The 15,048-nt window shown below is 43.7% G+C and overlaps 1 protein-coding gene across 1 annotated transcript in view; it reads right to left on the bottom strand.

The window, feature by feature from the left end:
- Positions 1-15,048, bottom strand: part of JMJD1C (jumonji domain containing 1C) — a 200,601-nt gene that overhangs the window by 88,727 nt on the left and 96,826 nt on the right. Inside the window, exon 3 of the mRNA XM_056850359.1 lies at positions 11,241-11,354. Coding sequence (XP_056706337.1) covers positions 11,241-11,354 — 114 coding nt within the window. The remainder of the gene's footprint in view (positions 1-11,240; positions 11,355-15,048) is intronic.

Below are 15,048 nucleotides of genomic sequence, written 5' to 3'. Positions count from 1 at the left end.
CTTTCCCCAAGATTGTAAATTCCAAGATTACATGATCACTACTACCCAGGGTGCCTATTACTTTAACCTCATCAACCAGTTTTTTTAAATAAAAGCAGCCCAGTACTGGTTATCCGTTGGGGGAGGGGAAGTTGAAAGGCTGTTCTTCCCTGTTGGTGAGAATCAAGTCTAAAATAGCAGATCCCCTTGTTTCCCTGTGTTTCTACAGTTCACAGGCACAAAGGTTAGATTCAGTAGGCAGTGCAATCTGCTTTAAACCACTCTTTGAAATGGCAACTGTATTAAAAACAACATTCACTTCCACAAATAGTGATCCACATAGGGTTGCCAACCCCCAGATGGTGACTGGAGATGTCCCACTATTACAACTGCTCTCCAGGCGATCTCCAGGCGATAGAGATCTGTTCACCTGGACAAAATGGCTGTTTTGGAAGGTGGACTCTATGGTGTTATGCCCCATTGAAGTCCCCCCCAAACCCCACCCTCCTCAGGCTCCACCCCCAAAATCTCCAGGTATTTCCCAATCCCAACCTGGCAACCCTAGATCCGCAGTATAGTGTATGTATACACTGTGGCACCTTCTAATTTACTTCCTGGTGCCCAACTGCTTTCTGATCACTCTGATTTCTGCACCCTTCCACACTTTTTACTTACTTCTTTTCAAGTTCTATTCTTCTTTTTGTTCTATCTCACTCATAGTCCCTCCTTGTCTGCTCTTTCCTTTTGTCACCTTTCATATTCTTCCTTCCCCTTGCTCTGCCCCTCTTCAAAAATCTTTGTTCTTAACCCCCTACTCCATAACACTCTTTCAAGCTAGTTTTGAGGTGTGAAGTCCACAGTAGCTGCATCATCAAGAATAATAGGAACCTGAACTCGCAGTTTGGCTCTGTTTTCATTAGGGATGTATGATTGCTTGAAACTACTCTGCTGCCACCAGTAGAGAGGGGAGGAGGGACCCTCACTATGATGATGAGGAAACAGAAAGAGGAAAAGAATACAGGATTTACACCACCACCCCAACTAAGAAATCTGCTCCACCCTCCTAGTACCAACCACATACACAGTAACTTCATACTAGGGTTGCAGTGGTGGGGATCCTCCGCTTTGGGCCTCCTCTCCCTGGTGCCGTCCAGCTGGCTATTGAGGGTCTTACCAGGCTTAAAACAAGACCTAGGCCTTGATGCTGCCGGCGCAATGACGTCACTTCTGGAAGTGACATGATCACTTCGCCTACAACGTAGGAGTCACTTTGGTATTTTGGCAAAACTGTATGGTAAAAACAGCTTCTACCATATAATTTTTGCCCAAATACCAGAGCATCTCCCTTGTCGTTGGCAATGTGATGACGTCACTTCCAGAAGTGACGTCATCCAGAAATGACATCATCGTGTAAGCACCATCAATGCCTAGGCCTCATTTTATACCTGGTAAGACCCCCGCCTATCCCTCTCCTGCAAGTTGCCTGGCAATCCTACTTCACACACACAACAAATAAAATCCATTGTAAGTACACTCACAGACTTCCCGCTATTGGATTCAACTTTATCCCCTATTCATTTCTGTGAAGACTCACAAACACTAACTAGGGCCACTCTCCACAATGATTTTAGTTGGATAACTATTAGTACTCTCAGGCAATTACACTATCATCTGAAATTTTTCTTAGTCCATTTGAAAAGAACTGCTCTTATCATAGTAAAACCCCCCCCAAATCATTAGCCAGTTGTGTTAGATGGATATTTCCCTGTATAAAGATGAGAAAACAAATAGGATTGCTTCCAAAACTCCCTTCAGCTCAATAACAGTTTTCCTCTGTCAAAGAAAGCCCTTTGTTACGGCAGAAGAAACTCTTCAAATCTACTTATTATTGTTTAGGATTATGATCCAGAAATGGGACCAAGAACAGTGCAATTCTGGAACTTAAGACAATTCCATATTACTATATAGATGGAATATAGAATACCACAAAAATAGGAGGCACTATTAGAATACAAGTGGCACACATTTATATTTCAGGACTTTGCCAGGTGATCAATTAGTTTGTGCCACAACTATCACCCCTGTTCAACCTTGGGGGGGGGGTAAATAATAAAAACTTGTAGCTTCTATGATGTGATTCAGAAAAGGTGCACTCTTCTGCTGGAGGACAGTGTAGCAAAAGGTTCTGCTACAACTGTTCAGCCAGTAAACAAGTGAGCACAGCTACACACTGGATGAGCATTGATGCACCAAAGAGTTTCAGGGTTTTTCTGCATGTTTTTCCCCCATCAGCTCTAGCTAGGGTTGCCAGGTCCCTCTTCGCCACTGGTTGGAGATTTTTGGGGAGGAGCCTGAGGAGGGCGGGGTTTGGGGAGGGGAGGGACTTCAATGCCATAGAGTTCAATTGCCAAAGCAGCCATTTTTCTCCAGGTGATCTGATCTCTATCAGCTGGAGATCAGTTGTATTAGCAGGAGATCTACTACTACCTGGCAGTTGGCAACCCATATTGCTTCAGTTTATTCCCTAATTTTTGCATGCATTTTTGGGTCTTTAATTTTCACTTTGGTTTCCCCGTTTTTCCTAGCTCTTTTGAGACCACTTTTACCCAGTCACCTTTTTCCTAGTGCATCATATTTCTATCAGTTTTCTTCGTCCCACTCACCTCTTGCCCACTTTTCAGTTATTGGACTGTCATCATTATAATCATAATCATAATAAACCTTTAATGGCATATAAATTGTTACAATTAATACAAACAATGGTCATAAATCCTGTCATCATTATTAAACCACTCCCCCCATGAGTGATTCCGATTTACAAAAACAGCCCTAAAATAGCAATATAATGCTGTAGTATTGCAATGATAGTTTAAGCAGCTTCTGTGGATTTCCTGCTTTCAATTTTAAAAAATCCCTAGCCCCCTTCCCTCGCAAATATATGCTTTTTCCTTATATCTCTGTGAGGGAAAGGGCTAGCTAGAGACTTATTTTTTTTAATGAAAGCTGAGTTCTGAGAACCTGCTTAAACAATAATTTTAACACTACAGTGTTATATTGTTATTTTATGGTTTTTAAAAAAATAAGGGGGTGCTCTGGCGAAAATGACACCAAAGCTGAAAGCGCCCTCCCTTGAAAATCCTCATTAATTAAGCCACATGAGGAAGAAAATAAACTGACTCCACAACTGTAAAAATGTATAGGGGGGCAGACATGCAGAAGAAACCTGCCCAAACTGATTCCAATGCTTGTGGATCGACTCCCAAGAAAATCAGGAGTAACTCCAGTGTGCGAAAAACTTCTCAGTGACCAGGTTCCCTTTTATCATCATCTCCTCTGGCAGCACCTATAATATTTAAAGTGATGATGGCAGGATGCAGATGAGAGTGTTCAAGCTGGACTTGGGAGTGGACAGAGAAAAGTCTTGGTAGGCAAGCTTGCCAGACAATATATTGTAGCAAAGAATGAAAAGCAAAACAAAAATGGTTCACAAGATAATGTTGGTCAGAGAGAATAAACAGATATTCCACAACAAATGAACTGTGCCAAAAAATATTATGTCGAGGAGTCCTTCCAACACAATATCATGGCATCGGGAGAGATGAAAATTTCTGTCAGTTGCCAGTGCATCAACAAAGTGCCATCCAACAGAGCTGTTGCAGATGGGGAACGGTCCAATAAAATTCTATCAACGCAGAGACTATGTCATCTTTTGCCCACTATGATCAATTCCCCAGCAAAATTGCAGACACAGTGAATCATATTTGCTTTTTCTTGGAAGCCACATTTTACAGTAAAGAACCAATGGTATCCTGGTGCTCTGGAAGCTGCAAGATGACAATCAATTTGTCTGATAAGGGACGACTGCAAATGGATCAGTATCAATCTGAGAAACTAGCCATCAAATATGCATAGATTATAGCATCCTACTCTTCTCCACCAACGTGTTGAATATTCTACTCAGTAAAAAACTATGTTTCTCTTAGCTGATTTTCACCAGTGAGGATGGGATAGGTCTAGCTTTTGAGCAATCACATGATGCAACACATGGGATATCCTGATTCAGTGTTAATATTCAGAATAAAACTGAGCCTTTGCTGTATCTGGAACTCTTGTTCTCTAACACCTTTTGATCTTGGAACAACATAGGGATTATAATTGGGTGTCTTGGTTGAACACCTCCACACACATATGGATGGGGGTACTGAACATTAATAACATTAAATCTTCTGCAGCCATGTGGAGATGCCAGTGATAGCTGTGGATTCTGACAGGTTTGGGGACTGCTTTTAAAGACAGGAGTAATTCTGCTCTATTTTCCTCTCATTAGCATTGCTCACTAGCACAGATTCGCCAGTACCTCTTCTCGAAACCTACCCCACCCTATGCACACATTAGCCTGATATAGGACCAAACAGATATGGAGGGACAGCAGGTATAAGCACACTGGCCACACCCCTTGCATCTGCCTGCTTGTCTGTATGATACGTACATGTTGGGGAAGGGCCCACACATGCTCCTTCCCCATGATCGAGGATGCCACTTTCTAAATTTTACTGATAACACAAACATAATACATGAGGACACTTCCTCTGTGTCCTCATGTATTATGTTTGTGTTATCAGTAAATTTTCCTAAAGGAAAGATTTTCCTTATGTTAACCCTGCCTTTTGTTTTCTTGCATTGGAATAAAGTGCAACACAATGGCTATGAAAACAGTAATTTGTGTAGCAGGGACACATCTTCATTCACTGCCACAATACTGATTTACCTTCTCAGATTAAACTCCCAAGGCTTTCTTGTAAGGACAAAGTCTCCTTGGCAACCTTCCATCATACTGATGAAACCAAATATATGCTCAGCTGCCAAGAAACCTGCTGACAGGTTGTTGCATAAAATGCTACATTTTTATCTCTCAAATATCCATTTCTGATTTTTCAAACATATTTGGTCATTTTTCTACAAGAATATACCGTATTTTTTGCTCCATAAGACGCACTTTTTTCCTCCTCAAAAGTGAGGGGAAATGTCAGTGCGTCTTATGGAGCGAATGCCAGCTGGGCGCGTGTGCATCGGGACGGCACGAGCCAGCGTTCCCTGCCCTGACAGCCAGCTGGGAGGCGGGCGGGGCCGCACAGAGCAAGCCGGCGCACGCACCCAGCCGGCTCTGTGCGGCCCCGCCCACCTCCCAGTTGGCCGTCGGGGCGGGGAATGCCGGCTCGCGCCGTCCTGACGCGCACGCGCCCAGCCGGCATTCGCTCCATAAGACGCACTGACATTTCCCCTCACTTTTGAGGAGGAAAAAAGTGTGTCTTATGGAGCAAAAAATACGGTATATTCTTGTAGAAAAATGACCGAATATGTTTGAAAAATCAGAAATGGATATTTGAGAGATAAAAATGTAGCATTTTATGCAACAACCTGTGCGCCCCGCCCGCCTCCCAGCTGGCCGTCGGGGCGGGGCTCTGTGCGCCCCGCCAGCTGGGAGGCAGGTGGGGCGCAAAGAGCCAACTGGGCGCGTGCGCGCCGGGACGGCACGAGCCGGCGTTCCCCGCCCCGACGGCCAGCTGGGAGGCGGACGGGGCCGCACATTCGCTCCGTAAGACAAGTTTTTAGAGGAGTAAAACAAGATTTTTTCTTGTTTTCCTCCTCTAAAAACTAGGTGCGTCTTATGGAAAGGTGTGTCCTATGGAGCGAAAAGTATGGTAACTCAACTAAGAAATAGCCAACTTATTTTTCTCTTGAAGGTTCAGGCAGTGATTAAATCAGAATTGCCCATGAATCATACAAAGCTTAAAGCTCAATTCCTACAAGCAATCAAGTGAATAGCCTTTTATACAGTAGCCATGTGAAGGATGTTCCACGTGGCAAACAGATTCTGTGAGCAGTCCCAAATGTGATCCTAGTTATTCTCACTACATTATCATGACCCCGCAGTTGTTTTATTGGCACAATGTCAAACTTCTAACAAGTGCAATTTTGGGCTGGCACAGTGAAAATTGCCACAATTGTGTGTGGAGCCATTCACCTGAATGGCTTATTATGTGTAGCAACCTATATGTGGGAACACTTTAACCAGTCACCAGCATCAGTACTTGAACTCAATCCGAGATACTACAGCAGTATGTCATCAATTAACATTCTGGTCTGAAACACTGACAAACGTCAAAATTAACTTGCATCCCTTTCAGAAACAGTCCAATATAAATCAGAAGGAACCAATTTTCAGTAGGAACTATCTCACAAAAACCATGTATCATCCTAGTATAATACATAATAGCAGTTCAAAAAGGTTAACTTTGCATTGGGCACTTCACCACAGGTGACCTAATGAGTTAATTTTCTTTTTCTTAAGGTATCTTTCAAAATACACTTTGTTCCCCCCCACAATCTCTTAAATGAATTTAGAAGGACACAAATGTCATATTTAAGGCAACGATTAATGCAGCTGGAGTACTGCAGCTGCAAAAGAATCACAATTATTGGCTGAAATCCAGAAGCCACCAATTCTGAAGAAACTTTGCTGACCTTAAAAAAGATGATTCCACAATAAATGGTTTCTAGTTTGCAGTCTCAAACAAAGACGTCACCAAGATTACAAAGAAGTTAAATTCCAAAAAATAACAATGAATATAGTCAAATGTATTTATAAAGAAAAACTTCAGTGACTAAAGTATAACTTTAGACTACTGAATGATAAAATAGTGTTGCTTACCTGTAACTGTTGTTCATCGAGTGGTCCTCTTTGCAGTCCCACATGGGAACTGCACATGTGCAGGCCAGCCATGGACTCCTACGGGAAAGATTCTTGAAGTTAGCCCAGCAACCAGGATTGCTCCCCCTCCCCTCCATCAACGGTCCTTCTCGCCACTTTGGACATGTGACGGAGGGGCAGGGAGCATCCTTCCCTCGGTTCTCCTGCCACCGTGGAAACAGACCCACAAGGCAGTGAGTCAGTCCACTGCGGGGAAGGAGGGAGGGATGTGTGCCTGCAAAGAGGACCACTCGATGAACAACAGTTACAGGTAAGCAACACTGTTTTCATCTTTGTGGCCTCTTTGCAGTCCCACATGGGAGAATAGCATGCTCACTTACTGTGGAGGTGGGTGTGAGACTGATACCTGAAGAATGGATCGTAACACCGCTTTTCCCATAGCAGCATCTATTCCCGCATCAACGTCCAACAGGTAGTGTCAGATGACCATCGAAGGTGTGGACCATGTCGCTTCATGGCATACATCCTGCAGGTCCACATGAGAGGCAAAGGCAGTCGAAGAGACATGGGCCCTAGTTTAATGGGCATGGACTGGGAGTGGACAAGACCTCCCAACCTCCGCATAAGTTCTTTTAATAGCCGAGACTACCCAACGGGAAAGTGTTTGAATGGTGACACCCTTACCCCTGTTAACATCAGCAAAAAAACAAATAAAGATGTATCCTGCCTAAATTGATGTGCAATTTAAATAAAAAAGTAGTGCTCTCCTGACATCTAACATGTGCAGGGACCTATCTGATTGCAACTGAGGGTCAGGATAGAACACGGGCAAAACAATATCATGAGACAAATGAAAATTGAAAACAATTTTGGGCAAATGTTCTATACTGGGCCTTAGGACCACCCAATCCTGATGGAACTTTGTGAAGGGCATGTCATGACGGAGAGCCCTTAGGTCCCCTACCCGATGGGCCGATGTAATGGCCACCAGGAAAGCTGTCTTGTAAGACAGTAGGTTCGAAGGGCAAGTGGCCATGGGTTCAAACGGCTTTTGAATAAGTTGTGCTAAAACTAGGGACAAGCTCCATTGAGCAACAGGTGGTTTCACTGGGAGGGGGGGACATTGTTTAATCCTTTAAGGAACCTCTTGCAATGAGGATGTGAAATCAGCGAACCTGAATCAATGCCCACATGGAAAGCTGAAATGGCCACTTTGATAGACACATTGGATAAGCCAGAATCCTTGAGGGACAGAAGGTAATCAAACTCTTGGACAGGGAACAACTATCTGATTGGAAACCCTTGTTGGCAGCCCAATGAGAAAAATGAGTCTGCTTAGCATCGTAAACCATCTAATGGCAGGCTTTCTGGATACCAACAGCACATCTGCAACTCTATCTGACCATTAGTCTACGGCAGCTTGAGCCATGCGGTCAGGTGCAGAGAGGGTACATAGTGGTGACGAATGCTGTCAACTAGCAAAAGATGCTCCTGTAGGGAAACATCCCCTTGGCCAGTTTCCACAGGAGGGGAAACCAACGACTTTGGGTCAATAGGATGGCTGAGGCCTGCTATTGATCTTTGTCATGGTCCTTCCCAAAAGAGGGAATGGGGAAAAGCATACACAAGCCCACTTCTCCACTAGACCTGAAAGGTGTCCCCTATTGATAGGGACTCTGCTGCCACCCTGGAGCAGAAGGTTGGGCACTTTGCATTCTGGGATATCACAAACAGGCCTAACACTGGGGTACCCCATAGGATGAAGATAGGAAAAATGTACTTATCCTGTATGGACCATGCATGCTGCTGGGAGGTATCCCGGCTTAAAGCATCTGCAGCCACGTTGGACACACCAGCAACGTGTATGGCTGTAAGGGACTCCCCATGGGCAATGGCCCACTCCCAGACCTGCATGGCCTCTTGACATAGGGCAACGGACCCAGTACCTCCCTGTTTGCAGAGCTAGTATTTTGTGGCAGTGTTGTCAGTGGCCACTATGAAGCTGGAGCCGGCGAGGAGCTCTGAAAAAGAAGCAAGAGCGTATTTCACTGCTCTGAGCTCCAGCACGTTTATATACAGTCATGATTCGGCTGTAGACCACCTCCCCTTTATCAACAGATCTTGACAGTGAACCCCCATCCCCCAAGGGAGGTGTCTGTAAATAGTTGGTAGTCATGAGAAGAGACCTCAGACTTAACACCTGTCAGCAGATTGCATTCATCAAGCCACCACCGTAGGGACCTTATTACAATGAGAGGAATGGACAACATGAATGTCTGTGCAGGACAACACTAGCAGCTACCGTTCTGCTGGCAGCATCTGCTGCATGACGGGCTGTGGAAATCTGGTATTAGCCTAATTTGGGTCCCTCTGCCACTAGGATTTTTCCCACCTGGATCTTATCCTCAGGAAGGAAATCAAAAAGGCACCTGGTCTCACAAAAACATTTTATAGCGGCCCATGAGTGCCACAAAGTTGGATACCCTTAATCCTAGGGCCCCAGCTGAATATATTTTTCTGCCCATGACATCCAATTTCCTGCCCTCTTTATTGAGGGGGGCAGAATGGAACTTGGAAGCATGGACCCAGGTTATGATGGAGTCTGGGGCGGGATGTTGGTACAGGAATTGTGCCTCATCCTGTTTAATTTTATATAAATTTTCGATCTTTTTGACCGATGGAGCGTTAGAGGCAGGTTTGGCCCAGAGGGTATCGGCAATCTGGTGAATGCCCTTGACCCAGGGAAATTCAACTGGACCGGAGTCGGTAGAAAAAAGGACTCCCATTATGGGGTTGTCTGGTATTGGATCCGAGGCAGCAACCTCAAACCCAAGCACCTTGGCTATGAAGGTCAGTATTTCAGAATACAATTTTGTGACCTCCATGGGGGAGATAGGGGTTGGGTCCCCCACAATGTCATCTGGGGATGAAATGGATGCCAATCCGGACTGTCCTCTGGCTGTGAATGCGAGTCTGGATTTGGTTCCGATGACTCAGGGCTGTGGTCGATGTCGAAGTTAAGTCCTTCTGTCGTTGTGTCAACAGTTGGTTATACCGATAGGAGCAGCACAGGTGACCCTGACCCCAGTGGTGGTGGTCTTGTTGGCAGCAGCCCCACGGTGAATGCGGCCCCCAGTGGGGATAACCTCGATCAGCATTGTAGTCGTAGTGACCCGCGAGGGACTCATTTGGGAAGCCCTTGGGTTGGCTGTCATAAAGATCCTCGACACTGAAGTGGTCTGAAGAAGAAAACATCTTGGAGTCACTCCTCGACAGCATCTTGGGTTTGTCCATGACCGGTGCCTCCCGACATCGATCCCAGCGTCAAAAGGATGAAGACAAGTCTTCGCGGACCCGGACCTCTGATTGAGGCCAACAGAGTCTTGGCCTGAATTTATGCTCTCCGTGCTGAGAATCATGGGCTGGAGACCTCGCAGTCAAGGTCAATGGTAGGTTTTCTATAATGGATGTGAGTAGTTTAACTTCAACAGCAATCTGGTGAATGGGGCTCAAGCGAACAATAGGAGTTGTTGGCGGTGTATGTATGACTTTGCCTTGACTTGCAGGAGTTGCCCCTTCCGAGGGGGAAGACCTTTGACCTTGAGGGTTTGGGGTCGAGGAACTTTTTGAAGGTGAGGATGCTTTCAAGGTTGAGGGAGCTGACAACCCACATTTTGCAGGTTTAGAGCCCAAGTTTTTTGAATATTTCAATGATATGGAATGCTTCTTTTTCTTAGAAAAAGGGGGTTCAGACCCCACTCTCTTCACACCCGAGGAGAGACTTTTAGAGTAGATTGTGTTGGAGGCATCGACATCAAAGATGGGGATTCTATCTTCTTAGCTCCCAAATCCCCAGGAAATTTCGTAGCCTGCTCCCACAGTGCAGCTTTAAGCCTCAAATCCCGCTCCTGATGGGCTTTTGGGGTGAACAGGGCACAAGCCTGGCAAGTGGATGGGATAAGGCCCTCACCCAAGCAAAGAAGACAATCTTCATGATCATCGATTTTAGCTATCTTGGCCCTACAACTCTTACATTTCTTGAAGAGTGCCATTACAGGATTCAAGAAAATGATCGGAGAATCACAGATGAAGCTAACCAAACATCCTCTAACAGTGGTGGCAGAAAGAGAACTGAGGGAAGGATACTCCCCTCCCCTCCGCCAGATGTCAGAAAGGGCGGGAAGGACCGTTGATGGAGGGGAGGGGGGAGCAATCTTTGTTGCTGGGCTACCTTCAAGAAGCTTTCCAGTAGGAGTCCACGGCTGGCCTGCGCATGCACAGTTCCCATGTGGGACTGCACAGAGGCCACAATGGTGAAATATAATTACTTCAGTAACTCTTTACAATATACCCCTACCAATTCCTCTAAAGTTGTCATCAGCTCCTAAGATGATGCTTCTGTTCTCACTGAATGACCAAAAGGAGATGTTCAGCATCAACACACACACACACACATATATGATCTGCATATGCTGCATATGATCATACAGCTAGTATCTCTCTCAACTTGAAATGCATACAATTTGTGTGAACAATAGAAACTTCTTACCTGATAGGGCTGAAAGGCACTATCTTCAGTTACAAAATCCAGCTGTTTGTCCACAAGGAATTCAACTGCAGTGATAGAACTGTATACACTTTTTCCAACCAAAGGTTTGAATGTCTAAGGACAAAAACAAAACAATAATATAAAACTGGAGTTTCTAAAATCCTAAACATACCAAAGGTTATTTTTTAAAAAACAAATGTTAAATTTTGTTTACAAAAGTAATCACTTACTGGAGTATTATATTATACATGGGTGGAAACATTTCCCATGAAAATTTTCCATCACTGTATTTTTCCTGTAGATTTTTTATTTTTGTATGAATGAAATTCCATTGAAACTTGACAGTTTCAAAACCGTACCTATATTTTTCCAGAAGTGGTCCTTACAAAGCACATATATTGGGGTTGGATCCAGCAATCTGTCCGCTAAATGTCACAGATCTTTCCCATACCACCCTCACCCCAGCAGTCCTTTCCCACTATGGGAAAGTTTAGTTCCAAGTGTCATGGCACCCATGTGGATTAATAGCCATGCAGGTCAAAAGATTGCAATGGGATGGTGGGACAAAATTACCCTCCCTCTTCCATCACTGCAGCTCCAATTTTCCCCAGTTTGCACTGTACATTTGTCAGGAAAATGTTGCACTTCATTTTTCCTGAAAACCCACATCACTGTTGACACTACAGTATCATAGGGAGACTGCAGCATATCTTAATTTGAAAAAAATAAATAAATCTGAATATTGTGTTTATCCTGCCCCCACATATGAGCATTTTCCTTCACATAATAACTTTCCTCCCCACCCCCAACTTGGACTTCTATCATCTTCTCCACTCAGGCATTTGCTAACACAATGTAGTTTCTCTGTACCACAGATAAATCTGATAACTTTTGAATTTTGAACACATATAAACTGAAGAAAGGAACCTGTGATAAGGAAACAGACATCACCTACACCAGATTAGGTTGACAAAGAAAATGGGGACAAGGTGAGGAGGAAAGCGGTGATTTCTAAATGACAAAATAGGAATGAGAATTGTGAAGTCTCCTAGGTCAAAGTCTGTGGAGTGATGGCAGAAATTAACAGGCATTTTCACAAGCAAGGATAATTAAATTGAGGCCTCTCTAATATGGCTTCATTTTCATTGTGTTCTAGAATGAGGATTGCTAACCTCGAGTTGGGGCCTGGAGATCTCCCAGAATAACAACTGATCTCCAGATGACAGAAGTCAGTTCCTCTGGAGAAAATGGCAGCTTTGGAGGGTGAATTCTATGGCATTATACCCGACTGAGGTCCCTCCCTTCCACAAACCCTATGCTCCCTAGAATCCACCCCCAAATCTCCAGGAATTTCCCAACCCAGAGTTGGAAGCTCTATTTACATCCCTTATTGATGACTGGGAATCAGATTTGAAAGATGGAAGATGCATTCAGATATCCCAACAAACTGTAATCAAACTGAGATTTGCTGGAACAGACAAATCCACCATTTTCCCTGCCTGTACACTCTCCCTGCTCCTCCCCCCCCCCACCCACAGAGAGTGCGATTAAGGCATCCTAGCTTGAGTAGCCTTGAAAAAATTTCAGTTCCCCTTATGTCCAAATGCAGGTGGCTGGGTGAACTGGATGTGTTGCATGCCATAAATGAGGATTTTAACCCTTCAATTCAATCCCAGTTTAGAATCCCAGTTTGCAAGAGGCATATTTGCAAGAGAAATAAATTTCCAGTTCACTCAAACACCTTCAATTTGACTCTAATGGGGAACTGGAGTTTGTTTCAAGGCTTCTGAAAGGCCAGGGGAAGCTAGGAGACTACACATAGGGATAACCAATAAACTGTGTTTGTGGCCATTACAGCAAATCTCAGGTTAATTACAGCATGTCATGATGCCTGAATGCAGTTAGACAAAATCTGACTCAATACAATTTCCCAGAATGAAGCACGATGATGGCAGAGGCTTGGCTACGGAATGAGAGATTTGTTGGGTGGAAACCAAACCAACTGGTTTGGACCATTGCCTTGCTGGAATCAACTTCTACAAGCAGGTAGTGCTGTCCCAAGTAACAGGAGACGCTGCCGCTGCCATACAGGGTGAGCAAACAGAACGGGAAAGATAAGAGCCTCATTCCCTTTTTGGCTGTCTGAGTGAGACAGAAAAAATTAAAGGCTGCCTTTTTCCACTGACTTCAAACAACACAGGGAGATGTGGAATTGATAGGTGTTTATACATTTGGAGAACATTTTTACAAGAAAGAAAGGGAAATAACTGGTTGATGGGGAAAGAGAAGAAAGTGAAAAACATATCTGAAGGATCCAAGTCATCAGGAAGACAGAAACCAAGCTAGGTTTGAGCAACCTTTTTGCTCCTTCAGTTTATTTTCAGGCTTCTCCTCAGTCCATTGTATTGCCCCAACTAGGTATACAGTCACTTTTCACGTATTTTGCCAACCTTTGATTGAATGTACCACCCATTCCATGTGATGAATAGCTACATAACTGTTGTCAGTGAATAGCTGTTGTCAATGAATAGCTACATAACACCAAATGGTCCCAGGCATAAAAGAGACTGATTGTTAGGAAGGCAGCGTGGTCACATTAGGAAGGCAGTGTGGTCACATACAAAAACATCACAACAGGCTGCACATGCTTCCACAAATTTAAGTGCAAACATTTCTTTAAGGGTGGGGGGGGGGTGAGTTTAAAGATGATGTGACAGGTTGTAGCCAGCACAAAGGAAATGTTATCACCAGATTTATTCAGCCCATTGTATGCAGTTCCATATGGCCAGTGCTATCATCTTGTATGTTTCAAGGCTCATTTCCACATTTTACTCATATCAATGCGGTTCTCCACAGACCAGTAATTTAGTAGCTACTAATCTGGTTTCCCTAAATCCCTTAACTGGCAACCTCCAGCAGTCTGTTATGGTATAAATAGTCTAATAACAAAGGAAGGGCTCCCAGTACTTTTCGTTTTAATTTGTTAAAATGAATAATTAGCATGCTAGGTGTGCAGATTTCTTACATGCGGTAAGAAAATGAATTCTTTAAATACAAGCACACATATAATCAGAATGGAATCAGTTTAAGGAAGGAGAGGAAGTCTCCAGTTTGGCAAGCTGTCAAAAAGAAAAAACTAGCAGTGTACACTGTAGGCAAAAATGTTCCCAAGCCTAGCTACTTTTTCCTCCTCATGCACTACAATAATCCACACTCAGCTGCAGAGACAAAGTGTGGTTTCAAAGATAAACAACAGTAATAATGTTGAAATGTTACCCTGGAAACCCTACAAGGACACAAAAATCTGAAGGTTGAAACCAAAATAAACTGTTTGTACCCTGTTTATAAAGCAATCCTGCTCTCAGCAGATTGCGCTATAAGGCATTACCACCTCATGCAAATAAAGTAAGCAAAAACAAACAACATATTACAACATTAAATAGTAGCTTGTTTCCAGTTATTCTAAGGATTTCCATTCTAATTTCTCTGCACACATACTTAATTGCATTCATAAAACTGGTACCTAGACAGGCAAAGAGAAAACCTCAAACAGGCTCATTATGCAATAGATTCTTTCATTCTAGCACATCTGTAGTACAAAGATGTCACTAAACAATCTCTGCCTGATGTGCATTTCCAAAACAACATGCTCATTCTTTGGGTGAACCTGAAAATTGTCAACATTAAAATTTGCAGATGGCCAGAACTAGTTCTCTTCCAAAATAATCTTTGGACATAGTTCAATAAACAAGACTGTAGTTAGTCTGCTATACTGTATAAACAAAATCTGCATGACTATTTTAACTTA

Source organism: Euleptes europaea, chromosome 5 (assembly GCF_029931775.1).
Source record: "Euleptes europaea isolate rEulEur1 chromosome 5, rEulEur1.hap1, whole genome shotgun sequence".
Taxonomy (NCBI): domain Eukaryota; kingdom Metazoa; phylum Chordata; class Lepidosauria; order Squamata; family Sphaerodactylidae; genus Euleptes; species Euleptes europaea.
This window is presented reverse-complemented; position numbering and strand designations above follow the sequence as displayed.